The sequence below is a fragment of the Mytilus californianus genome, unplaced genomic scaffold (assembly GCF_021869535.1).
Source record: "Mytilus californianus isolate M0D057914Y unplaced genomic scaffold, xbMytCali1.0.p SCAF_14, whole genome shotgun sequence".
In the NCBI taxonomy this organism is placed as follows: Eukaryota; Metazoa; Mollusca; class Bivalvia; order Mytilida; family Mytilidae; genus Mytilus; species Mytilus californianus.
The window spans coordinates 10,865,290-10,893,218 of record NW_026262626.1 but is presented as its reverse complement, the minus strand read 5'-3'; the positions used below and the strand labels follow the sequence as shown (position 1 = coordinate 10,893,218).

General features: G+C 31.9%; 1 protein-coding gene across 1 annotated transcript in view; it reads left to right on the top strand.

The window, feature by feature from the left end:
- Positions 1–18,273, top strand: part of LOC127724183 (cullin-5-like) — a 33,265-nt gene extending 14,992 nt beyond the window's left edge. The window contains exons 10-18 of the mRNA XM_052231081.1: positions 461–525; positions 1,305–1,437; positions 2,204–2,335; positions 7,137–7,260; positions 8,512–8,684; positions 8,965–9,126; positions 10,410–10,528; positions 10,964–11,087; positions 11,643–18,273. Coding sequence (XP_052087041.1) covers positions 461–525; positions 1,305–1,437; positions 2,204–2,335; positions 7,137–7,260; positions 8,512–8,684; positions 8,965–9,126; positions 10,410–10,528; positions 10,964–11,087; positions 11,643–11,837 — 1,227 coding nt within the window. The 3' untranslated portion in view covers positions 11,838–18,273. The remainder of the gene's footprint in view (positions 1–460; positions 526–1,304; positions 1,438–2,203; positions 2,336–7,136; positions 7,261–8,511; positions 8,685–8,964; positions 9,127–10,409; positions 10,529–10,963; positions 11,088–11,642) is intronic.
- Positions 18,274–27,929: the final 9,656 nt, after the last annotated feature.

Sequence of the window (27,929 nt, the reverse complement as noted above, 5' to 3'; positions counted from 1 at the left end):
CATAGTTCAAATAAGCAATATCTGTAGATAGATTTATTAGATTATTCAAAACTAAAAATACCATGTTCGGTAGGTACAAACTCTCATGATGTTTAAAAATTAGTAATGTTTTGAATTTTTATTTCATTGTTTTGTAATTTCTAAGATACTAATTTTAAAAAAAAATTGAATACTAGAATTTTAGAACATTAATTTGTAGTATGCATTCCCCATACAATATCTACAAAAATTACTTAATTGTCTATGATAAAAAGTAAAATAACAAAAATACCGAACTCCAGGGAAAATTCAAAAGGGAAAGTCCCTTATCAAATGGCAAAATTAAAACACATCAAACGAATGGAAAACAACTGTCATATTCCTGACTTGATACAAGCATTTCCCTATGTAGAAAATGGTGGATTAAACCTGGTTTTATAGCTAGCTAAACTTCTCACTTGTATGATGATCTATTTTTCAGGCTTACAAGTCAGTTGTGAATGACACATCAGTATTCCGTCTAGAAATTCCTATGAAAAATAAAGGGTGAGTCAGGAAATTGAATAAGTAGCCAGCCATATTACTTAAATGCTGAATTAGTGTTAGGCAAAGGCAAAGGCAAAAAGAAAAAAAATCAAATATAATCAAATTGTGTTGGGTCAAAAATAAAATCAAAATTGTTTGATGTTGCCTACCTAAAAAGCAGCATTTCCAAAAAAATTTATGACAAATGGTTTCAAATTTTTTTCAAAACAATTTTTTTTTCATGCCATAACATTTTTTTCTGGTATAAAACATGTAACTTATGTTGTTGGCCAAAAATAGAAAAAAAATCCCTACCTACCTACCCAACGTAGGCAACATTAAACAAAGAATTTTTAAGGGTGGCCTTATGGTGCTTAATTATTCAGTCTAGCACACAGATCACATATTGTAATTTTGATAATCACATTTCATCATATGAAAAATATTTAATTTGAGCATGATCAGGCCATGAAGAGGGTTAGATTTCTTTGTGGTAAAGATTGTTAATCGATAATATACCTCACAACAACAGGGCTTATAATGGAGATGAATTTGTAAATAAAAATATGTTGAGTTTATCTTAAATGAATTTCTTTTCCTTCACTGAATTTCAATCTAATTATCAGTGTTTTAAAATGACTTGATTTTAAATTTAAACTTAATGGCAGAAACAGTAGTGCAGCAAAAAAAGTTAATAAAAAATATACAACTTGAGGTTAACATATGTATTTACGAAAGCCATAAGTATATGGCATGCTTCAGAATTTTTAAAGTATTACCGGTATAATATTTTGTTTCAGTATTGGTGCCAAAACACAGCCCGAGTCAAAGTGTCCTGAACTTTTAGCTAATTACTGTGATATGTTATTACGTAAAACACCCTTAAGTAAGAAACTCACATCTGAGGAAGTCGAAACAAAATTAAAAGATGTGGTAAGTTTATTATCCTTAAGTCTGCTGTGTTTCCCTAAGAATCTCGTTATTGACTGATTAGCCCACTACATTATAATTTGAGACGTCAGCTTTTCTGTCATTATAAAAGTTATCATTACATATAGATTCTACCACTGCATCGAGTGTGATACGATATTTATCCACTAGAGACAGTTAAATTTTCAAATTTAAGACTTGAGGCTTGCCGAGCATTTTAAATATTTAAAATTTAACTGTTGAGGGTGGATAAATATCGTATTAAACAAGATTTGGTGGTGGAATCTGTTTCTCTAATGATTTTCAAACAATACACAGGTAAATTTATTCCCTCTTTTCGAATGATCTGCAAAAAGATGTGTTCTTTCTATGTGACGTCATCAGGCATGGTCGCCTTTTTTCATGCCGTCACAATAGGAAATTCAGAGGAAAGCAAGAAAATTCGACGTCATAACTGGATTTTAACCAATGAAGAACTGAGATCAAACGAACCACACGTTGATTAAATATTTTTTCATACAATGGGTGCAGAAAGGGATAAATTGACGAAGAATTAGAGAAAAGGTTTTATGTTATTGCCAATGTTTTTTAGTGGTTTGTCACAGTTTATAAAATGACATATTTGAAATTTCTATCTTTTATGATTGAATATCTTATTGAGAAGACGTTGGCATTGAAAATTAAAATTTATTATTAAAGTTATTTTGTGAATTGGTTTAAATTTTGTGTTTAGTATCAGATATTTGATTTTAAATATTTTATTTTTCAGTTACTTGTGTTAAAGTATGTACAGAATAAAGATGTTTTTATGAGGTATCACAAGGCTCATCTAACACGACGATTGATATTAGACACATCAGCAGACAATGAGAAAGAAGAAAATATGGTGGAGTGGTTAAGGGTAAGTGACCATCTACTCTACAGGGCATGTGGATAATTGCCTTTCCAGACCAACCATGTCCAATCAGTCGAAAAAAAATGTAGAAAAATTGAATACAAAGGTCTTTCTGATTATATGCTATAAATTCAGAAACTATTGCGTGCATTTCTTGCAATATTTGAAAAATAGACGAAAAAGCGAGATAATTATTGCGATTTAAAGAAAATCTGCATACAGCTATATGTATCAAATTCAGAATGTGAGTTCTTATTATTGGGATACTCATCCAGTCGCATTATTTGCATTAATAAATACCACGCAATAATTTCTGAATTTACAGTAAATCAATTATACTTATGTACTGTAAATTCATATATATTGCAAAAATTGCGACTGGGTGAATTTTTGCTATACGTGTATATACAACTTGCATTCTGAATCTGACACATAATTTGTATGCAGTTTTTCCTGTAATCGCAATAATTATTCTCATTTTGGTCTTTCATTTCGAAATTACAGCAATAAATGCACACAGTAATTTCTGAATTTACAGTGTTTTGATCAAACAAAAGAAACTGTGTCGACCATTCCATAGGGTTAGCAGAATAGACAAGGTAGAAGTTTTGTCCTCTGTATGCCTACTTTCACTGTGGACAGGTGGAAAAAACACAATCTACTTAGCTATACTGTATTATTGTGATGGTGGACACACCCTTATTTATCAATATACTGATTAGGGCTGTTCCAAAAATTATTGTAGTGCAGGGAAAGATGGCAAAAAATTTTTGGTGGTTGCATTTTCTTGAGAATTTTGTAAAAATTATAAGTAAAATGAAAATTTTATATTATAAGATTAAAAAAAAGTGCCTCTCATTCCCCCCATGCATTTAACTCTAGAACAACCCTTAGAACAAACATCTGAAAGCATCTGGCTACACTTGTAGTATTACAAGCACTTAAACAACTTTGCTCTTATCATCTCCCTTTTTGTCCCCTGTGTGACGCGCTGCGGGGCACATAGTAATACCAGGCTGTCTGTCCGTTTGCCAGATTTTTATAAAACCTGTTTCATAGATTTATATTAGCAATGTCTTGGACTTTGTCGAAAAATCAGTGCCAATCAACTATTTTTAAAACAGTTATTCCCCTTGGAAATATTAGATATATGGAAAATTGCATTGTTAGTGCTCTCACGTGTACAATTCTTGCAGATTTTTATGAATCTTATATCATAGGTTTATATAAGCAATTTCTTGGACAGTGTCAAAAATCAGTGCCTATAAATTCATACCTGCCAACTTTTGAAAATCCCCATGGGGGTTTTAGTGCGTGACAACAATTTCAAAGGTTACAATTCTTTGCGGCGTTTTTGCGTGTGCTGTTTTGTGCTCTAGAATAAGTGCAATATCTTTTTTTATATGGTATACTGATGATGTCAGCTTATAAGCCTTTTTCTTCTTTTTATACGACCGCAAAAATTAAAAATTTTTTGGTCGTATATTGGTATGACGTCGTCGTCGTCGTCGTCGTCGTCGTCGTCGTCGTCGTCGTCGTCGTCGTCCGGCGTCGTCCGGCGTCGTCCGAAGACACATTGGTTTTCGCACTCTAACTTTAGTTTAAGTGAATGGATCTCCATGAAATTTCACCATAAGGTTTAATACCACAAAAGGAAGGTTGGGATTGATTTTGGGGGTTATGGTACCAACAGTTAAGGAATTAGGGGCCAAAAAGGGGCCAAAAATAAGCATTTTTGTAACTTTCAGACAATAACTTGTGTGTAAGTGTATGGATCTCTCTGACATTGTACCACAAGGTTCCATATCACAAAGGGAAGGCTGTAAATGATTTTGGGGGTAATTGCCTCAAAATTTTAGGAATTAGGGGCCAAAAAAGGGGCAAAAAACAAGCATTTTTCTAGTTTCATGACAATAACTTGTGTGTAAGTGTTTGGATATTTCTGAAATTGTACTACAAGGTTCCATATCACAAAGGGAAAGCTGGAATTGAGTTTGGGGGTAATTGCCCGAAACGTTTAGGAATTGGGGGCCAAAAAGGGGCCAAAAATAAGCATTTTTCTAGTTTCCAGACAATAACTTGTGTTCAAGTGTATGGATCTCTCTGAAATTGTACTGCAAGGTACCTTACCACAAAGGGAAGGCTGGGATTGAGTTTGGGGGTGATGAATCATAAGGGGGTTCAAAAAATTTGGGGGGGGGATTTTTTTTTTTTCTTTTTTTTCTTTTTTTCCTTTTTTTTTTCTTTTAAAATTTTCCATTTTAAGTTGGTTATTTCTGATTTATATTTAAAAGCAAATAATAATGATATGGTAGGAGATACACACCAAACAGGATGTGTAAATTATTATATAATAAGTATTGTGCAATAGCAAGAAATTTTCAATTGCACAGTATTGCACAATAGCAAGAAATCTTCAATTGCACAGTATTGCGCAATAGCAAGAAATCTTCAATTTAACAGTATTGCGCAATAGCAAGAAATATCCAATAGCACAATATTGCGCAATAGCAAGAAATTGTCAATTGTACAGTATTGCGCAATAGCAAGAAATATTCAATTGCACAGTATTGTGCAAAAGAAGATACTTCATATAAATTGCTTATTTCTTGATCAATTTCAATGGGGTTTTATTCTTGAATTCTTGGGGTTCTTTAATATGCTGAATCTAACCGTGTATTAAGTTTTTGGATTTTGGGCCCCGTTTTTAAATTGGTCCACATTGAGGTCCAAAGGGTCCAAAATTAAACTTTGTTTGATTTCATCAAAAATTGAATTATTGGGGTTCTTTGATATGCCAAATCTAACTGTGTTTTTAGATTTTTAATTTAGGGTCCCGTTTTTTAAATTTGTCTACATTAAGGTCCAAAGGGTCCAAAATTAAACTTAGTTTGATTTTAACAAAAATTGAATTCTTCGGGTACTTTGATATGCTGAATCTAAACATGTGTTTAGATTTTTGATTATGGGACCAGTTTTCAAGTTTGTCCAAGTTGGGGTCCAAAATTAAACTTTGTTTGATTTCAACAAAAATTGAATATATGGGGTTCTTTGATATGCTGAATCTAACCATGTATTTTGATTTTGGACATTGGACCATAATAGGTAAATTAAAAAAATTGAAGTTCTTAGACCACATTCTTTCTGTGTCAGAAACCTATGCTGTGTCAAATATTTAATCACAATCCAAATTCAGAGCTGTATCAAGCTTGAATGTTGTGTCCATACTTGCCCCAACTGTTCAGGGTTCGACTTCTGCGGTCGTATCAAGCTGCGCCCAGCGAAGCATTTTATTATTTGCATGATTCTAGTAATTATATCAGTAGAAGAAATGAACATGTAGCTAGAATACATGTACCAGGATATATTTTCTTGTGAATGTGTAAGAATATTAATTGATTGTTGACTTTTCCCAATTTAAAATTATGCACAAAGAAGGACATTTATTTGGTCCTTGTGAAAAATAAAGCATGGTACATATTGTGCTTTCAATTATTTGGTAATTTAATCAGGTTGAAAACAACACCTCAAATGAGGGGTCAGCCCTCAATGTAATGACTATCCCTTTTATGAGGGGTATATTTCAAGTGATAAAAAATATTTTTTTGTAAAAACCACTTCTTAGTACAAAAGGGCACATATTTATATTATTTGATGAAACTTTTCCCAAGGAACTATACATCTATCTGGAATTATATGGTCAAAACATGTCCAAGAATTTTGTAATATTCATGGACTTATATCTTCTTTATTTTTAAAAATAAGTGGATCCCTCTTTTAGAAAAGTTGTTCATTAATATAATTAATTCTCCCCCATTCAAGTTAAAAAAAGCTAAGTTTTTCTTTTTTCTTTTATACAACAACAAAAGTGACCCCCTATCTGGGGGACTGTCCCTCATTTAAGGGATATCCCTCATTTGGGGGGTTGTTCCCAACCTGTTAATTACAAGAATGATAACACTGTAGTGTAACTTACAGTAAGGGTAATGTCAATAAGCTACTATTTATTATGTTTATGGTAGTACTGCATCATTGAATTTTGTCAATCAGCCATGCTTTTACTCTTAAGCTGTGTAAGAACCTTCTTGAAGATGAAGATTCACCTGCCATATTCACGATTTTACAATTCTGACAAACACAGAGGAATCCAAACAAGTTCAAAATTTAGCATGTCCAAATAGTCATGAGAGAGAACGATTTTGATTGGCTTATTAACTTGATCATGAGAAACACAGACTTTGATTGGCTGATCACGATTGTCTTCCCTTGGGAACAGTTCAAAATCGAGAACAATAATTTTTTCGTGTAGATTTTCACAAAATCGTGTTTTAGAGCTTTTTCACAGTCACGATCGTGCAATCGTGACAAGGGGTCAAAATCGTGTAGTACACACATAAATCGTGAAAGTTGGCAGGTATGTAAATTATTTTTAAAAAAGTAATGCCCCTGGGATATATTAATTATAAGAAAATTGCATTTTAAGCGCTCTCATCTGTACAATTTTTGCCAGATTTTTATCAAATTTATATTTAAAGATTTATATCAGTATTGTCTCTCACAAATTCAAAAATCAGTGCTGATCAAATATTAATGAGTTATGCCCCTTGGAAATATTAATTATATCAGAAATTGCATTGCATTTGCTCTTGAGCCTTCATTTCTCTAAGATATTTATAAAAAGTTTTAAAGAACAAAAATACACATTTTGGACAGATGAAATATGTGCAACAGGAGGGACATTGGAACTCTGTTCTTTTATTATGTTTGAATTTGATTAGATAAAGTATGTGTTATTATATACTTGTAGGAAGTAGGTATGCCTGCAGACTATGTTAATAAATTAGCCAGAATGTTCCAAGATATTAAAGTCAGTGATGATCTCAATCAAGAATTTAAAGATGCTCACCGCAACAATAATGAAGGAATTGCAGGTAAGTATAGTGGATGTTTATTCGAATTTTTTACTGATTCTATTTTTTTATGATTATGAATTTGATTCTTTTTGCAAATACTTTATGTTGTACAGTTGAAACTTGTTTTATGTTGTTGTTGTTGAAAACCAATGCCAAATCTCAGATCAGTCAAATGGTTATGTTGGGACCTTGCAACTTTGACTTATTGAGGTTTGACTGTAGTTAATACACAGTATAAATAAATTGTCAGCAAATACCAGAATCGATTTTATTATTCACATGTGAAATTATTCTGTAATTTCACTTCTCAGATGTTGTCAAGACATTATCAATAAACTGTTTTCAGATTACCGACTTTTGACTTCGGATTGTATAATTTTTCGACAGGTTACCTACTATGTGGTAGGACATCCTGGTACTCGGTCAAGTAAGAGCAACCAAAAGAAGTAAAATCAAATACATAATCGGTACAATTTGGGGGGAAAGTTTATTATTTTCCGATGGTTTTGTCGTGTATAGAAAACATGAAACAGTTCATTTTCCATAAAAATTGTACCAATTGAAAGCGTAATTTTACTTTTTTACGTTGCTCTTACTTGAACGAGTACCAGGATGTCCAACCGACAGTGTAGGTAACTTGTCGAAAAAATATAAACTCAGTAGTCAAAAGTCAGTTATATGAAAATAGTCTATTGCATTCATTGATATGAAGTAAGAACTGGTAGAAAAGATATAGGTCCTTGCATTATCTACCGGTCTATATTGTTTACACCACCTTTTGAATGAAAATTACATTAAAAGTATGTATAGAAATTCTTATAAACATTTTCATAATATCATTGAAGTGAAATTTAAAGTCTAATAGAGTAATAGGAATATAAGTATGCTTTATTTTATCACCTTCCACTTTCACAACTTGACTGTGGTTTTCTACAGCATTTGTTTAAATTTCTGACCAGTTGAACAGTTTGGTTAGATGAAACACATTGCAATTTGGTCAGAATTATCAATTAAGTGCAATAGGGAGAGAGCAACACTTGCAGTCAAGTCACAGTAAAAGAAGAACTAATCCAAAACTTCAAATATATCGAAAAATATTCAACTCATGATCGAACAACACTGATGTGTTACTGATGCTCTATGCGCTAAAACAACTAACTAAAATATTTACTAGAAGTGAACCTATTATTGTCTCTTTATAATAAAGATAGAATTTGAAAGTGAAATGTTGTCGTTGAATTTAATCTAAATAAATGAATTTTTTTCTAGATTCTATAAATATAAAAATCCTTAATGCTGGAGCTTGGGCCAGATCAAGTGATAGAATAGCTGTTACACTGCCAATGGAATTAGAAGACTATATCCCACAAGTGGAGGAGTTCTACCGACAGAAACACAGTGGTCGTAAATTACAGTGGCATCATCTGATGTCTAATGGTATTGTAAGTATTTTACTTATACAAGGTTTCATTGGTCATTGTCTATTATATTCTTTTATTGTTTGTACATAAATCATGGTTTTGGTTTTTTTTGTTTAAATTGTTTTACATTTTGTCAACATCAATCTATGATTTAATGGATGCAAATAACTATTTACCTGCTGCATGCACGCATCTCCAGCAAATTAAGATTTTTTTTGTCATTAAATATGTGATTATTGCCGGGAAAATATGATAATACAATTGGATTATCACCTCTGTATGGTTTCTGTATTTTTTTTAGATAACTTTTGGTAATGATACAGGCAAATTTGACTTAGAAGTGACTACATTTCAAATGGGAGTATTATTTGCATGGAATCAGAGACCTAAAGATAAAATTAGTTACGAAAGTTTACGTTTAGCAACAGAACTACCAGATACAGAATTAAGAAGAACACTCATGGTAAGTTGAACTCTTAACCTTAGTGCCCATATTTGTCAAATTTATTGTGAAGTTTTTGATACACTAGAAGATGCCCGCGAAATTGCAGTACAATTGGGCAAGTGTTGAAACAAAGAGTGTCAAGGGTGCCTGTGTTTACACATAAAAAGGGGGGAGGGATCGGGATGTCGGATGCCTGTGTTTACACATAAAAAGGGGGAGGATCACTTCGACATGTTCAGCGCCCATTTAATTTTTTGACAGTTCTGCACCTGAGTAAAAAGGGTGGATGTTGTTTAATTTAGCAAAATGATGCACTTACAATACAATACAGGATCCTTATAGGCCTAACTGTCCTATTTTATATCCTTTCTTCTTACTTTCACTTGGATTTCACAGGCAGTACATCAACTGAGCATGCACAAAAGCATAGAAGACAAGGATCAATTACGGTCTCTGAATTTGGATATTTTTACAAAAATTGGGGTTTTCTGTGGAAAAAAGATTGTTTCAAAGACAAATAAAGGAAGTAAAATACACTACATTTATACGTCATATCACAAATATATCCGACTTTGTATGGTTTCAGAGGAGTTGAGGCTCAATGAAATCGGTCTCTTCCTTTAGTAGTAAAGATGTACATATGAAAAGCAGAATGTAGTGTTAAAAAAAAAATTAATTTGTTCAAAATGTCTTTTCATATTCATCTTGATAATGGTAATGGCACTTTTCTATTGTTAAAGACTGTATAAGAGAGGCAGAGAGGCCAAAGGGATATTCAAACTCATATTAAAGTTGAAAACAACCTGACAATGCAATGGCAAAAAACGAAAAACTACCAAAAGACAAACAACAGCATACAAAACACAACATAGAAAACTAAATACTGAGCAACACGAACCCCACCAAAAACTAGGGCTGATCTCAAGTGCTGCAGAAGGGTCGTCCTCCACATGTGGCACCCGTTGTGTATGTTGACTTCTAAATGTCTTTTTTATGCCACCACTCAGTGCAAGGGTATTGGTGTTAATCGTCTCTATTAATCCATCATTCCACAAATAGGGCATTTATGTATATTACTGTAAATTTAGAAATCATTTCATACATTAATTATTGCGATTTTTGAAGAATGGACTACAATACAAGATTATTTTGCGATTTTTGAAAAATCTGCATACCAAATTTATGTATCAGATTTCAGAATGCTAGTTCTTAATATTGCAATATGCACTCAGTTGCATTATTCACATAAATAAAATCCTCTCAATAATTTCTTAAACAGTATATAAGTATTTCTATTGCAGTCACTAGTAGCTTTTCCTAAGATAAAAAGGCAGCTGTTATTATGTTCACCTGAGGCTAAATCATTGAAAGAGTTTACTGATAGTACACAGTTCTGGGTAAACCAGGAATTCTCACTTATGTAAGTGTATTTCAAATGTATGTACCTTGAAAGACCATATATGGTGTCTAAGGAAAAAATGGGAAATTATTTATCCAAAGTTGTTGTAATTTATAAATTTATTAAGCCCCAAAAAAATGTCTGTTTCCTGCTTCCTTACCTATTCAAAGTTTGATCACGTACCCCAAAAGATTTTAATATTCAAGAAATAGAGTTTCATGTAGTTTGAGATGACTAGGATTACAATTTCTGCTAGATGATCAAGTCAAATTTGCTATTAGATTGACCAAAAAGTACAATAAGTTGACCTAGAAAATATTATTTCTTTCGCATAAGCAACAAGTATATTCAAAAATAAAAAGAACAACAATTTTAAGTAAGCATACAAATGTATGATTCATGTATTATTTCCTGTACAACTATTTTAATTCAAAATATATTGTTATTTTTTTACAGTAAAAATGGAAAAGTACAGAAAAGAGGTAAAATAAACTTAGTAGGACGTTTACAGTTATCCACAGAGAAGAGTCAAGAGGAAGACAATGAAGGCATCATGCAGCTTAGGATATTACGTGTTCAGGTACATAAAAAAATCCTTCTTAATTGCTAATTAATTTGATGTTGATTAAAGTGTTGATCTTTAGAAAGTACCGGATGAGATTGAAACTAGGCAAGTAATTGACACCATTAACCTTTGGAAAGTAACTGACATCATTGAAGGCCGTACCTATAGTTGTTAATTTCTATGTCATTTGGTCTCTTGTGGAGAGCTGTCTCATTGGCAACCATACCACATCTTATTTTTATATCATTGACTTTTTCACCATTAAAAAAACATTTTCTTTTAGATCATTCACTTATTTAATTGTTTGCTTTAGACATAGTAGGATGTTGCTAGAATGCAACCATTGAATAGAATCCTACAGCCTCACACAATTATGCCCCCAATCCTTTTAATAACAGGACATTTTATAGTTTGACAGTATTCCTTACTAGAACTTTTTAAGTATATATGTTTTGACCTTTTTTATAATTTTAAATTAGGACATTTAAAACTGAATTAGCAGTTTGAAAGTGTCTTTCAGTTGATTTGGGGATTTTAAAACTTAATCTATTATTTGGTTTATTTTCACAGGAAGCAATTGTAAAGATTATGAAGATGAGAAAGCGAATAACCAATGCAGCTTTACAGACTGAACTTGTAGAAATATTACGTAATATGTTTCTACCCTCTAAAAAACTGATTAAAGAACAAATTGAATGGTTGATAGAACATAAATATATGAAGAGAGACGAGGATAATATAAATATGTTTATTTATATGGCATAATGTACTAATGTAAACATCCCTTATTTGGCAATCTTAAAATGAATGGTGCTTGTCGATCGAAGCTGCTCTTCGCATTTGACTGACCTCATTTTTGTTCTTAGACTTCTTGTACCCTATACAACAAGTAAGGACCTGAAGCTCTCAGAAAATAAAAAAAAACTGGATAACTTATTGAAATGTTGAAAAAAAAAACCTGAAGCTCTTAGAAAATTTTCATCTATTCACCAACTGAATGAAACTTTTTTTGTTTAATAGTGTTTCATGTTGTTTTAGAAATTTAGAAATAGCAGCAGAGGACTGTTATCAGGTTCTTGCAGCAATTTTGATATACACAGTTTTTTACACCATATTATTTTCACAATTTGCCTTTAAGATCCATAATCTCACCTTTTATTTTAAAATTAGTTTTCTTTTCTTGATTCAGTTGTAACTGCCATTTTTTAAAGGTCTTTATTTTACCGTAAAAAAAAAAAAATATTGGTAATTTAACGGTCACACAAGAATATGCATATTCAAATGCATCATTTCCTGGAAAGGTTGTTTATGAAAAATGATGACTGTTGTTTGTCATAATTTGCTTATTTATGCCCATATTTTTGCATATTCCAAAACTATCGATGAATTTAAAATTAAGGAAAAGTATTGTTCATTATGGATAATTACATGTCTTAACCAAAATAATTATCCCATTATGTCATTGTTTTGAAATTTTATAAATGTTTTCCAGAAAAAAATTTTAATGCAGCAAATTTCAATATTCATGTGTTTTGATATATGTGTATACTTAAATTGAACACATGAGTTATGTTTCATCCTTTCAAAATTTCAGTGCTGTATGGCTTGAATAATTGATTATACAATGTATTATAAATAAGGGAAATTTGAGAGGGAAACTAATCAATACATCTTAGCTGAACTAACAATATGCTTATTTCTAGGGTCTAATTTGAATGTCCTTTAAACTATTTGTGTTGACATTGTACATAAAAACCTTCTTACCTTATCAAGATTTGAAGATCTGCTTTTAGATAATAAAAAATAGAATTGGAAAAAATAAGCATTTCAAATTTTGACATAAAAATAAAATAATGAAATATTTTGATACTGTAACATGATTGTATGGTACGACACATTATTCACAATTTTGTGTATATTTTTAATTGAGAACAGGTGTTAGTATATATTAACTGTCACTGTAAGATATAGCATTTAAGATCAGTTTCTTTTTTTTTTAAAAAGAACTTGTTTTTATCAGTTTTGAGAAAACCCCTACAACTTTTTTCAGAAACAAGGTTTTGAGACAAACCCATTCCAGTGACATTTCTGTACACTGTGCCATATTGATACCCCAGGGATGTTTTATCAACGGGCTTTCACATTCTAATTGTACATAATTTTACATTGTTTGTATATATGTAAACATTTTGTATATCTTTTAGTATCACATTAAGTATGGATGTTTAGTTCATTACATTTTAAGAATATATGCATAAATTTACATTTAGTTAAAAAATACCATAAAAATTTGATATTACCTAAGCAATTTTTTTGTACGAATGATTTTTTTAAAGAGAAAAACGAAATATCGAGGAAATAAAAGAGTAAAGAAATTACCCTGTCTGTCAACTGAAGAACATATGTTCATGAAACTTCAAAAAATAAAATATGCATACAACGAGGTGCATTAAGCAAAAATAATTATGATAAACCATTTTGAATGGAATATGATTGAAGATGTCTTGGAGAATGGGTAGCATGTTATGGACATGCTCAATATATCTCATGTTATCTCACTGGTAGTTTTCAATTTGTCATTTCTGAAACTAAAGGATTGTTGGTAATTTCATTGTTCGTAACCCAAAATGAAAATTACTTCACTTCATTGGCTGAATTTTCATTTTTTAGGACTTTGTAAGCCAATCACAATGTTTTGGTGTATGTTGTGAAAACATTACCCACAATTCATTAGATTTTGAAACGGCGAATTGATAGGGGGTAATGTGTCCTGTCTTCAACAACCATGTTTTTAAATATCAATAGTACAGATTTAAGAATGTTCGCTACTCTTGTTTTTGACTTTTTGTCTGATATTTGGAGTGCTCTAGTTTTATCCATGTAGTGCCAATAAATATTTTGCCCACTAACCCTTACTTTTCTTTTCATACTTTCATTACATATAGTTGATAAAGCCATTTTTGAAAATCTTATGAATTCCTTGTTAATTTTTCATAGTTTTTGAAAGAAAAAAGGTGCCAATGTTAAACGTATGAAAAATCTAGAGAGAATCATTTCCCACCAAATTTTCGATCGATTATATCTTAAAAACTAGGAGACAGAGTCACAGACCTGTCATTTTTTTCCTACTTTTTAAGTTTCTTTATTTATATACTATCAATTTATAACAGTCTTTGTTAAAAAGCTTGTTATTTTCAAGAGGAGGAGCAATAATCTTCAAACAACGGTACATTGATTAGGGAGCTACCATTTGATTTTTATGGGGGGGGGGGGCTAGAATGAAAAATTTTGTCCTGCATTTTTTTTTAAGTTGTAATCTCTGTCCTGCCTTTTTATTTTTCACTCTATTTGATCCGGCCTTTTTTTTTATATAAAAATCAAATGGTAGCTCCCTTAGGAACATTTTCAGATGTTTATCATTAAATGTAGCATAAAGTTTATATGGTTATTTTCAACTAAGTGTACCATTTCTTGTGTGAAAGCGAGTTTTGAATTTCAATATATATAAAGTAATAATTGTTGGTATTTATGTTTTAACATTTGTTTTGTGTCATATGAAACATATTATTTTCATTATTTAGCTTGCACTGTAAACCATTTCTTCTATGTCATGAATATATTTAATTCTTTTGATACAGAGGATTGCCTCAGAATTTGATGACACTTAAGTATTGATATATTATTCAAGTTCTCTCTTGGTCAGCTTGACCATCTGTGAAGACACTATGGTAAAATTTAGATAAAAATTTTTGGTCAATTTGTCACTGGGTTTCTGTCTAGTTTATATTAGCCCCACCTTTTTTGGTATTCACATTGTTTGTGTGAAACTTTTATATCAATGATTACAGTATATAGATAAGAAATAAATGTACATGAGTCAATGTTCCCAAAACACAGTGTAAAACAAACAAACTAAGTTCACAATATTTTCTTCAATTTATAATTTAGAATTTGACCATATAAAGAAACAGCAAATTGAAAGAAGATTTGCTTTGATTTTAACAAAAACAATATCGACTTTGTCAAATCATTGATATAATGTATGAGCTTTTCTTAAAACAAAAAAACTGCATATTTGACAGAAATTTTTATCATTCAGCATAATAGATAAATCATGGCAGTGAATTACTTCCCCTTTGTAGCAATTAATTACTTCCCTTTTGTAGATGCGAATACTTGTTAAATTGAATGTAAACTGAATGTATATCATCAAAATAAAAAAAAAACTTAGTCATTATTGAAAGTTTTTTGTTGTTGCTAAGAACAGTTTAAATGACAAAAAAACTTGTCAATTGGTTAAGTCTGTATGTTGAAATCTAGTTGGTTTTTCTGGATGTTATTATGTTGTTGGCATGTGGTATCATATACCCAAATTTTCTTATATCAGGTTTATATATTTAAAATCATTGTTGATCTATATCAAGTTGAACACTACTCAATATCTAAGTTGCTTCTTTGATGTTTATAAACGGGGAATTTAAGGTTGGAGGGTCCTCTTATGTTTTTACTTCGAATTAAACAAAAAATTGATGAACAAGCATATAGATGTAAAATTAAGTCATTACAAATATGAAATTTAAAGAGTGATTTTAGAGAAAAAAAAACTTTAGAAATGTGTGAATCCATGAAAAATCACATCTCTTCTTATAAAGGGTATCAAAATACATTTAAAAGGTGTCAAACATCAATCCTGAAGTAACACTGTAATTGAAGATAGTAAAGTGAGCTTCAGGAGTTACAATAATTGATGTTGTTTTCATATATTGGATCATCAAATATAGATGAACGCTATTATAGTAATGCAGAATAAGAAGGATGTTCGACTTCTTTTCAATTTATATAAATGACATTTATAGACAGTGACAGATATATTGCTATACATTTGTCCCTCTGTAAACATATTGAACAGTAACTCAATCTTGTCTTGAGGGTCTTATTTCTTTTTGATTATTTTCACTTTTATCATTCCAGTGTTATAGGATTTTAATCTTTGAAGGATAAAAAAATTTCAGAAGTATGCTTTAAGCCATTTATTTCAAATTTAGCAAATTATTAAGAATGGTCTGAGAGTCTGTAAACTTTTGATGATCTTCACTTTTGCTGTTCCAAAGCTATGAGACTTTTATCTTTGAAAATATGAAGTTTGTCATCTTGTGTCCTGCACTAACTCAAGTATACAGAGTAAATTACAATCTTTACCAAGTTAATAACAATGGTGGTCTGAGGGTCTACACGCTTTTGTATATATTCACTTTTTTCATTCCACAGTTATGGGAGTTAGATAAAAAGCAGAGGTATATTGTATGCCCCATCGTAGCTGAGGGGGGCATTAAGTGTTACCCTTGTCCGTACGTACATATGTCCCAAAATTGGTTTCCGTTCTCTAACTTTAGTTTGCTTCAACCAAATATAATGAAACTTATACACAACGCTTATACCCACAAAACACAGATCAAGTGTGAATTTGGGTGGTGTCACTTTTACTGTTCTGGTGTTATGTCCCTTTACATATGGAAAAATTGCTGAACTTTTCGTTTCCGTTCTCTATCTTCGAAATTTGGGTGGTGTCACTTTTATCGGTCTCGAATTATGCCTCTTTATAACATTATATGCAAGCGGGGGCATCCTCTCTATTTATTTTTCAAATATTTTTTTTAAGTATATGCCTCTAAATAATCTAATATGCATTCATGAAATTTTTAAACAAAGTTTTTATCATTCAATAACCTGTATTAAGTATGTTCGCTACTCTGTTTCAAAATAACAAGCTTTTTAAAGACTGTTTTAAGTTGATAGTATATAAATAAAGGAACTAAAAAAGCAGAAAAAAATGAAAGGCCCGTGAGCTTGTTTTTCGAAATATAAGCCATTGAAAATTTGGCGGGAAATGATTCTCTCTAGATTTTTCATACATTTAACATTGGCACATTTTTTCTTTCAAAAACTATAAAAAATAACAAGGATTTTTTATATTTTTTAAAAAGGCTTTTAAAATTATATGTAATAAAATCCTGAAAAGAAAAACAGGGCAAAATTTGTAATGGCACTTCATGGATAAAACCAGAGGATTCCGAATATCTTGCAAAAATTCAAAAACAAGAGGAGGGAAAATCCTTAAATCTACATACAATATCTACTCTCACTGATTTTTGGATGGATATACCATACTAGCACAGTTGTCTATTGTTAAATTATTTATCAAGGGAAAAAGAGTTTTATAAGTTATAATCTTTGCATAGGGACTTCTACTTCTTGGTAGTTAATGTTGTGAGACATTTTTGAGACATATTCTTATCATTCAGTGATAAATGTGATTGGAGCTTTGTGTAATTTTTTTTAGGTCACAACTTTATAATGTTACTTTTATCATATGAATGAGTTTTGTGAATGTTGATTTACGCAAGTATGAAAAAATGAAGCCTGAACTTATGATATCTATGAATTCTGGAGTTTTAAATCCCTCCCATATTTATAAATACATTTCACTGATGGTAATCAATTGTCTTAAGATTTAATGAGAATGTTTTGGTCATTTAATTATCACTGATGCCATCCCCACCTCTTACAAAAAATTTGAAACTTTTGCTAACAGGTTTAAAGCATTTAGATTCAGATAATAGGAGAAATATTTTTTCTTTATTTGCCTTTAAGCAAATATAGTCACTGCTTCTATAGGCAGGAGCAATTTAAAGAAAATATTTACTGGGATTGTAGGTGCAGTCAGTATGCTTTTTAATCAAACAGTATTAGAATTAATACAATATCTCAACGGATTTAAACCAATACCTGTGGAACTATATTCAAAATTATTATGTTGTAATATTTATTATTCTAAATGTCGGTGACTTCGTAACATTTTAAAAACCTCGCAGTTAAAGATTCCTACTTAATTTAAATTTTTGGCTATATGTGTTTTTTATTTGTGAATTTTTCTTGGAAATAGGATTTTCAAAAATTTATAAAATTCATTATGTATCTGCATAACTATTTTTAAAATCATATTTTGAAAATTGTATTATTTAGTATTGAAAACATGTAGCAATGAATTCCAGATTTTCAGATCTTAGAAAAAAAATCAAACAGGAAAAAAATCATTGATAAAAAAAATTAAAAGGATAGTTGTTTATAGATCATGACATTTATTGTTGAATGTTATTTGTGTGATGAATCACTAATAGTGAAATAAAGAAATATCTTTCTATATCTGAGTTGAGGTTCTGTTTTTATACGACCTCAAAAATTAAAATTTTTTGGTCGTATATTGGTATGACGTTGGCGTCGTCGTCGTCGTCATCGTCCGAAGACACATTGGTTTTCGCACTCTAACTTTAGTCTAAGTGAATGGATCTCCATGAAATTTTACCATAAGGTTCAATACCACAAAAGGAAGGTTGGGATTGATTTTGGGGGTTATGGTACCAACAGTTAAGGAATTAGGGGCCAAAAAGGGGCCAAAAATAAGCATTTTTGTAACTTCCAGACATAACTTGTGTGTTAGTGTATGGATCTCTCTGACATTGTACCACAAGGTTCCATATCACAAAGGGAATGCCTGGATTGATTTTGGGGGTAATTGCCTCAATATTTTAGGAATTAGGGGCCAAAAAGGGGCAAAAAACAAGCATTTTTCTAGTTTCGGGACAATAACTTGTGTGTAAGTGTATGGATCTTTCTGAAATTGTACTACAAGGTTCCATATCACAAAGGGAAAGCTGGGTTTGAGTTTGGGGGTAATTGCCCTAAACGTTTAGGAATTTGGGGCCAAAAAGGGGCCAAAAAACACATTTTTCTAGTTTCCAGACAATAACTTGTGTTCAAGTGTATGGATCTCTCTGAAATTGTACTGCAAGGTACCATACCACAAAGGGAAGGCTGGGATTGAGTTTGGGGGTGATGACTCACAAGGGGGTTCAAAAAATTTGGGGGGGGATTTTTTTTTTTCCTTTTTTTCCTTTTTTTTTCTTTTAAAATTTTCCATTTTAAGTTGGTTATTTCTGATTTATATTTAAAAGCAAATAATAATGATATGGTAGGAGATACACACCAAACAGGATGTGTAAATTATTATATACCGGTAATAAGTATTGTGCAATAGCAAGAAATTTTCAATTGCACAGTATTGCACAATAGCAAGAAATCTTCAATTGCACAGTATTGCGCAATAGCAAGAAATCTTCAATTGCACAGTATTGCGCAATAGCAAGAAATATCCAATAGCACAATATTGCGCAATAGCAAGAAATTGTCAATTGTACAGTATTGTGCAATAGCAAGAAATATTCAATTGCACAGTATTGTGCAAAAGAAGATACTTCGTATAAATTGCTTATTTCTTGACCAATTTCAATGGGGTTTTATTCTTGAATTCTTGGGGTTCTTTAATATGCTGAATCTAACCGTGTATTAAGTTTTTGGATTTTTGGGCCCCGTTTTTAAATTGGTCCACATTGAGGTCCAAAGGGTCCAAAATTAAACTTTGTTTGATTTCATCCAAAATTGAATTATTGGGGTTCTTTGATATGCCGAATCTAGCCGTGTATTTAGATTCTTAATTTTTGGTTCCTTTTTGTCGAGCCTTCGACTTTAGTCGAAAAAGCGAGACATAGCGATCCTACATCCCGTCGGCGGCGGCGTCCACAAATATTCACTCTGTGGTTAAAGTTTTTGAAATTTTAATAACTTTCTTAAACTATCCTGGATTTCTACCAAACTTGGACAGAAGCTTGTTTATGATCACAAGATAGTATCCAGAAGTAAATTTTGTAAAAATAAAATTCCATTTTTTCCGTATTTTACTTGTTTTTCTGCCGGGAAATATTACATTCACTCTGTGGTTAAAGTTTTTAAAATTTTAGTAACTTTCTTAAACTATCCTGAGTTTGTACCAAACTTGGACAGAAGCTTGTTTATGATCATAAGATAGTATCCAGAAGTAAATTTTGTAAAAAAATAAAATCGATTTTTTCCTTATTTTACTTTTAAATGTACTTAGATTTTCTGCCAGGAAACAACACATTCACTCTGTGGTTAAAGTTTTTAAAATTTTAATAACGTTCTTATACTATTTTGGATTTTTACCAAACTTGGACAGAAGATTGTTTATGATCAAAATCTAGTATCTAGAAGGAAATTTTGTAAAAATAAATCCATTATTTCCGTATATTACTTTTAAATCGACTTAGATTTTCTGCCAGGAAACAACACATTCACTCTGTGGTTAAAGTTTTTAAAATTTTAATAACGTTCTTGTACTATTTTGGATTTTTACCAAACTTGGACAGAAGATTGTTTATGATCAAATGCTAGTATCTAGAAGGAAATTTTGTTTTCTTCCAGTTAACATTACATTCAGTCTGCAGTTAAAGTTTTTAAACATTTATTAGATTCATAAACTATCCTGGATTTTTACCAAACTTGGACAGAAGCTTCTTACAATCAAAAGATAGTATCAAGAGGAATATTTTTATTGATTTACTTCCTCATTTTTGTTGAGCCTGTGATTAACAGAAAAAGTAGGCGAGACACTGGGTTCCACGGAACCCTTACGAATTTTTATACGCCCGTTTACGGGACATATTATGGTATACCGTTGTCCGTCTGTCCGTCCGTCCGTCTGTCCGTCCGTCGTCAACATGTCAGACATTAACTCATAAACGCTTAAACCAATTTGCATAAAACTTTGGTGAATTGTTTATATCTATTGACGTGAGCTCCCTTTCGTTTTTTATAAATTTTGAATTTTACGTTTCTGAGTTATGGGGTTTTATTCATTAAAAAAAGGGGGATTTTCCAGTTTTCGGACAATAACTCAAGAATGCTTTCACCAACTTGCAAGAAATTGTGGTGAATTGTTTATATCTATTGACATGAGCTCCCTTTTGATTTTTATAAATTTCAGATTTTACGTTTCCGATTTACAGGGTTTTATTCATAAAAGAGGGGGATTTTCCAGTTTCCTGACAAAAACTCAAAAATGCTTTCAGCAGTTCTTATGAAACTATGGTGAATTGTTTATATCTATTTAAGTAAGCTCCCTTTAGAATTTTATAAATTTTACATTTTACATTTCTGAGTTATGGGGTTTTATTCATTAAAAAAGGGGGGATTTTCCAGTTTTCGGACAATAACTCAAAAATGCTGTCAGCAATTCTCATGAAACTTTGGTGAATTATTTATATCTATTGATGTAAGCTCCCTTTTGATTTTCATAAATTTCTAATATGACATTGAGAATTAATTGAACTTTATTTGTTTATAGTCTGACAACAGATTTACTAAGTATTGCGCAACAGCACAGTGTATTGCACAACAGCAAGAAATCTTTAATTGAATATAAATTCAATTCATATAAACAATTTCAAGTTCTTTGACTACATTTATTCAGAAACCTGTAATATGTCAAATATTTAATTACAATCCAAATTCAGACCTGTATCAAGCTTGAATATTGTGTCCATTTTTGCCCCAACTGTTCAGGGTTGGACCTCTGCGGGCGTATCCAGCTGCGCTCAGCGAAGCAGTTTATTCAAATTGATCTACATTAAGGTCCAAAGGGTCCAAAATTAAACTTAGTATGATTTTAACAAAAATTGAATATATGGGGTTCTTTGATATACTGAATCTCACCATGTATTTAGATTTGGGATTTTTGGGCCCCGTTATCAACTTTGTCCACATTGAGGTCAAAAGGGTCCAAAATTAAACTTTGTTTGATTTCATCAAAAATTGAATTCTTGGGGTTCTTTGATATGCTGAATCTAACCATGTATTTAGATTTTGGATATTGGACCATAACAGGTGAATGTCCAATTTAAAATTTTTAGTTCTTAGACCACATTCATTCTGATTCAGAAACCAATGCTGTGTCAAATATTTAATCACAATCCAAATTCAGAGCTGTATCAAGCTTGAATGTTGTGTCCATACAAAAATTGAATTCTTAGGGTTCTTTGATATGCTGAATCTAAACATGTTTTTAGATTTTTGATTATGGGCCCAGTTTTCAAGTTGGTCCAAATCGGGGTCCAAAATTAAACTTTGTTTGATTTCAACAAAAATTGAATATATGGGGTTCTTTGATATGCTGAATCTAACCATGTATTTAGATTATTGATTTTTGGGCCCTGTTATCAACTTTGTCCACATTGAGGTCAAAAGGGTCCAAAATTAAACTTTGTTTGATTTCATCAAAAATTGAATTCTTGGGGTTCTTTGATATGCTGAATCTAACCATGTATTTAGATTTTGGATATTGGACCATAACAGGTGAATGTCCAATTCAAAATTTTTAGTTCTTAGACCACATTCATTCTGTGTCAGAAACCAATGCTGTGTCAAATATTTAATCACAATCCAAATTCAGAGCTGTATCAAGCTTGAATGTTGTGTCCATACAAAAATTGAATTCTTAGGGTTCTTTGATATGCTGAATCTAAACATGTATTTAGATTTTTTATTATGGGCCCAGTTTTCAAGTTGGTCCAAATCGGGGTCCAAAATTAAACTTTGTTTGATTTCAACAAAAATTGAATATATGGGGTTCTTTGATATGCTGAATCTAACCATGTATTTAGATTTTTGATTTTTGGGCCCCGTTATCAACTTTGTCCACATTGAGGTCAAAAGGGTCCAAAATTAAACTTTGTTTGATTTCATCAAAAATTGAATTCTTGGGGTTCTATGATATGCTGAAACTAACCATGTTTTTAGATTATTGATATTGGACCATAATAGGTGAATGTCCAATTTAAAATTTTTAAGTTCTTAGACCACATTCATTCTGTGTCAGAAACCTATGCTGTGTCAAATATTTAATCACAATCCAAATTCAGAGCTGTATCAAGCTTGAATGTTGTGTCCATACTTCCCCAACTGTTCAGGGTTTGACCTCTGTGGTCGTATCAAGCTGCTCCCTGCGGAGCATTTTATTACAGATTGCACACTTGAAAAGTTAGTTCCAAAGTTACTATAATTTGCCTTATTATACACTCCACAAACAAAGTTTGGGGGGTAAACATTGTATAGGAATCACCTTTTCCGTCTGTCCTGCTTCATGTACAGTGTATAGTTTAGGTTGATCTAATTTGGTATGTAGATGCATTGTGGGCTGGGGATGTGTCATATACCAAAGTCAGTTCACTTTGACCTTGACTTTGACCCCTATGAAAGTAAATCCTTGTCCAGTGCGTGTCCAGCTCACAACTTTTGTACTGTAAAACTAAGGTTAACCAAACTTAATATGCAGTTGCATCATGGGCTGGAGTGTGTGTCATATACCAAAGTGAGGTTACTCGGGGTAGTAATGCCTGTCTGATTTGTGTCCTGTGCATAAATTTTGTACAGTAGAACTTATAATGACCAAATTTGGTAAGCTGATGCATCATGTGATGGGAGGATCATATATTAAAGTTAGATCACTCTAACCTTGACTTTAAACTTTGACCCCTATGATCGTAAAACATTATCTGATTTGTGTTTAATTGGTGCATAACTTTTGTACCTTAGCACTAAGATGCACAAAACTTTGTATGCAGAAGTATCATTGGATCGGAATGTGTCAAATACCATAATCTTGTCACTCTGACCTTGACCTTGATCCCTATAAAAGTAATTTGTGTTCAGGCATATCTGTTCTTTTGAGAACTTAGGCTAACCAAAAAAGGTAAAACAAAGTTTGCTGATGCATTATAGGAAGGTGATTTGTCAGTAAGGTCATTGCAGCTTTGACCTTTGACCCTTAAAAAGTTGATTTACCTTAATTATTGTTTAATTCAAAGCTCTGCAGGGCGCAGCTTGATATATGATCACAGAGGTAGAACCCTGAACAGTTGGGGCAAGTAATGACACAACATTCAAGCTTGATACAGTCCTGAGTTTGGATTGTGATTAAATATTTGAGACAGCATAGGTTTCTGACACAGAATGAATGTGGATTAAGTACTTAAAAATTTAAAATTGTTATTTAACTATTATGGTGTAATATCAAAAATCTAAATACATGGTTAGATTCAGCACATCAAAGAACCCTAAGAATTCAATTTTTTAATAATTCAAACGAAAGTTTAATTTTGGTTCCTTAGGACCAAAATGTAGTCCCAATTTGATAACGGACCAAAAATCCCAAATCTAAATACATGGTGAGATTCAGCATATCAAAGAACCCCATATATTCAATTATTGTGAAATCAAACAAAGTTTAATTTTGGACCCCAAATTTGGACCAACTTGAAAACCAGGCCCAAAATCAATATTCTAAATACATGGTTTGATTCAGCATACTAAAGAACTCCAAGAATTCAAGACTTTGAATTAAAACCCATCGAAAATGGTCAAGAAATAAGCACCTTATATAAAGTATTGTTTTGGCCCTTAATTACCAAACAGTTAGGGCCATAACCCAAAAAATCAATCCCAACCTTCCTTTTTAGCTCACCTGACCTGAAAGGTCAAGTGAGCTTTTCTCATCACTTTGCGTCCGTCGTCCGTAAACTTTTACAAAAATCTTCTCCTCTGAAACTACTGGGCCAAATGCACCCAAACTTAAACACAATCATCATTCAAGTATCTAGTTTAAAAAATGTGTCCGATGACCCCGCCAACCTACCAAGATGGTCGCCATTGCTAAAAATAGAACATAGGGGTAAAATGTAGATTTTGGCTTATATCTCTGAAACCAAAGCATTTAGAGCAAATCTGACATGGGGTAAAATTGTTTATCAGGTCAAGATCTATCTGCCCTGAAATTTTCAGATGAATCGGACAACCTGTTGTTGGGTTGCTGCCCCTGAATTGGTAATTTTAAGGAAATTTTGCCGTTTTTGGTTATTATCTTGAATATTATTATAGATAGAGATAAACTGTAAACAGCAATAATGTTCAGCAAAGTAAGATCTACAAAAAAGTAACCTTGACCAAAATGGTCAGTTGACCCCTTAAGGAGTTATTGCCCTTTATAGTCAATTTTTAACCATTTTTCGTAAATTTTTGTAATCTTTTACAAAAATCTTCTCCTCTGAAACTACGAAGACAAATTTAACCAAACTTGTCCACAATCATCATTAGGGTATCTAGTTTAAAAAATGTGTCCGGTGACCCGGCCAACCAACCAAGATGGCCGCCATGGCTAAAAATAGAACATAGGGGTAAAATGTAGATTTTGGCTTATATCTCTGAAACCAAAGCATTTAGAGCAAATCTGACATGCGGTAAAATTGTTTATCAGGTCAAGATCTATCTGCCCTGAAATTTTCAGATGAATCGGACAACCTGTTGTTGGGTTGCTGCCCCTGAATTGGTAATTTTAAGGAAATTTTGCCGTTTTTGGTTATTATCTTGAATATTATTATAGATAGAGATAAACTGTAAACAGCAATAATGTTCAGCAAAGTAAGATCTACAAATAAGTCAACTTGACCAAAATGGTCAGTTGACCCCTTAAGGAGTTATTGCCCTTTATAGTCAATTTTTAACCATTTTTCGTAAATTTTTGTAATCTTTTACAAAAATCTTCTCCTCTGAAACTACTAAGACAAATTTAACCAAACTTGTCCACAATCATCATTAGGGTATCTTATTTAAAAAATGTGTCCGATGACCCCGCCCGCGAATAAGATGGCCGACATGGCTAAAAAATAGTACATAGGGTAAAATGTAGATTTTGGCTTATATCTCTGAAACCAAAGCATTTAGAGCAAATCTGACATGTGGTAAAATTGTTAATCAGGTCAAGATCTATCTGCCCTGAAATTTTCAGATGAATCAGGCAACCCGTTGTTGGGTTGCTGCCCCTGAATTGGTAATTTTAAGGAAATTTTGCCGTTTTTGGTTATTATCTTGAATATTATTATAGATAGAGATAAACTGTAAACAGCAATAATGTTCAGCAAAGTAAGATCTACAAAAAAGTCAACTTGACCAAAATGGTCAGTTGACCCCTTAAGGAGTTATTGCCCTTTATAGTCAATTTTTAACCATTTTTCGTAAATTTTTATAATTTTTTACAAAAATCTTCTCCTCTGAAACTACTAAGACAAATTTAACCAAACTTGTCCACAATCATCATTAGGGTATCTAGTGTAAAAAATGTGTCCGATGACCCCGCCCGCGAACCAAGATGGCCGACATGGCTGAAAAATAGTACATAGGGTAAAATGCAGTTTTTGGCTCATATCTCTGAAATCAAAGCATTTAGAGCAAATCTAATGAGGATAAAATTGTTCATTAGGTCAAGATCTATCTGCCCTGAAATTTTCAGACCAATCAGGCAACAAGTTGTTAGGGTTGCTGCCCCTGAATTGGTAATTTTAAGAAAATTTTGCAGCTTTTGGTTATTATCTTGAATATTATTATAGATAGAGATAAACTGTAAACAGCAATAATGTACAGCAAAGTTAGATCTACAAATAAGGCAACATGACCAAAATTGTCAATTGACCCCTTAAGGAGTTATTGCCCTTTATAGTCAATTTTTTACAATTTTCATAAATTTTGTAAATTTTTGTAAATTTTTACAAAGTATTTTTCACTGTAACTACCGGGCCAAGTTCATTATAGATAGAGATAATAGTAAGGAGCAAGAATGTTCAGTAAAGTAAGATCTACAAACACATCACCATCACCAAAACACAATTTTGTCATGAATCCATCTGTGTCCTTTGTTTAATATGCACATAGACCAAGGTGAGCGACACAGGCTCTTTAGAGCCTCTAGTTTTGGTATGGAACCTTGTAGTACAATTTCATAGAAATCCAGACTTATCTCAAGCTATGGTCAGCAAACCCAAAAATCATTGCTTTTTACCACTATTTGGCCACTTATTCCTAAACGGTTTGGGTCAAAACCCCCAAAATCAATCTCAACCTTCCTTTTGAGTTGTTGAACCTCGTGGTACAATTCCATAGAGATCCAAACACTTATTCACAGGTTACTTACTATATGGAGACCAAATGTCTTCGAACGATGATGACGACAGCATCATATCATTATATGACTGCAAAAATTTTAGTTGTATAAAAACTTAATTTCACAGCAACAACTAAAATGCATGCAAGGGGTGTTAATCCTGCTATGGGGACAGCTCTACTTTTTTACCATCCATTTTTTATGAGTTTTGATTACTGTAAATTCAGAAATTATTTCGAGGTTTTTATAAATGCGAATAATGTGACTTGGTGGATATCACAATAATAAGAACTCGCATTCTGATATCTTATACATAAATATGTGTGCAGATTTTTCTGAAATCGCAATAATTAATCTGGCATTTTTGTCCATTCTTCAAAAATCGTTATAATAAATGCACGTAATAATTTCTAAATTTACAGTACCATTGGTGGTGATGCATGTATAGCTGGAGACACTTACACTGTGGATGCACATTGTTTGGCTTTTATGGTTTTCTTCAGGTTTTTCTTTTTTTCTTTATTCATATTTGATTTATGAGTTTTGAACATCAGAAACTTCTGTCTCTTAGCAGTATATTTAAATAAACTGCTTCGCTGAGCGCAGCTGGATACGCCCGCAGAGGTCCAACCCTGAACAGTTGGGGCAAAAATGGACACAATATTCAAGCTTGATACAGATATGAATTTAGATTGTAATAAAAAATATTTGACATATTATAGGTTTCTGAATAAATATAGTCAAAGAACTTGAAATTGGTTATATGAATTGAATTTATATTCAATTAAAGATTTCTTGCTGTTGTGCAATACTTAGTAAATCTGTTGTCAGACTATAAACAAATAAAGTTCAATTTCTTCTCAATGTCATATTTGAAATTTTTGAAAATCAATAGGGAGATTACATCAATAGCTATAAATAATTCACCAAAGTTTCATGAGAACTGCTGAAAGCAT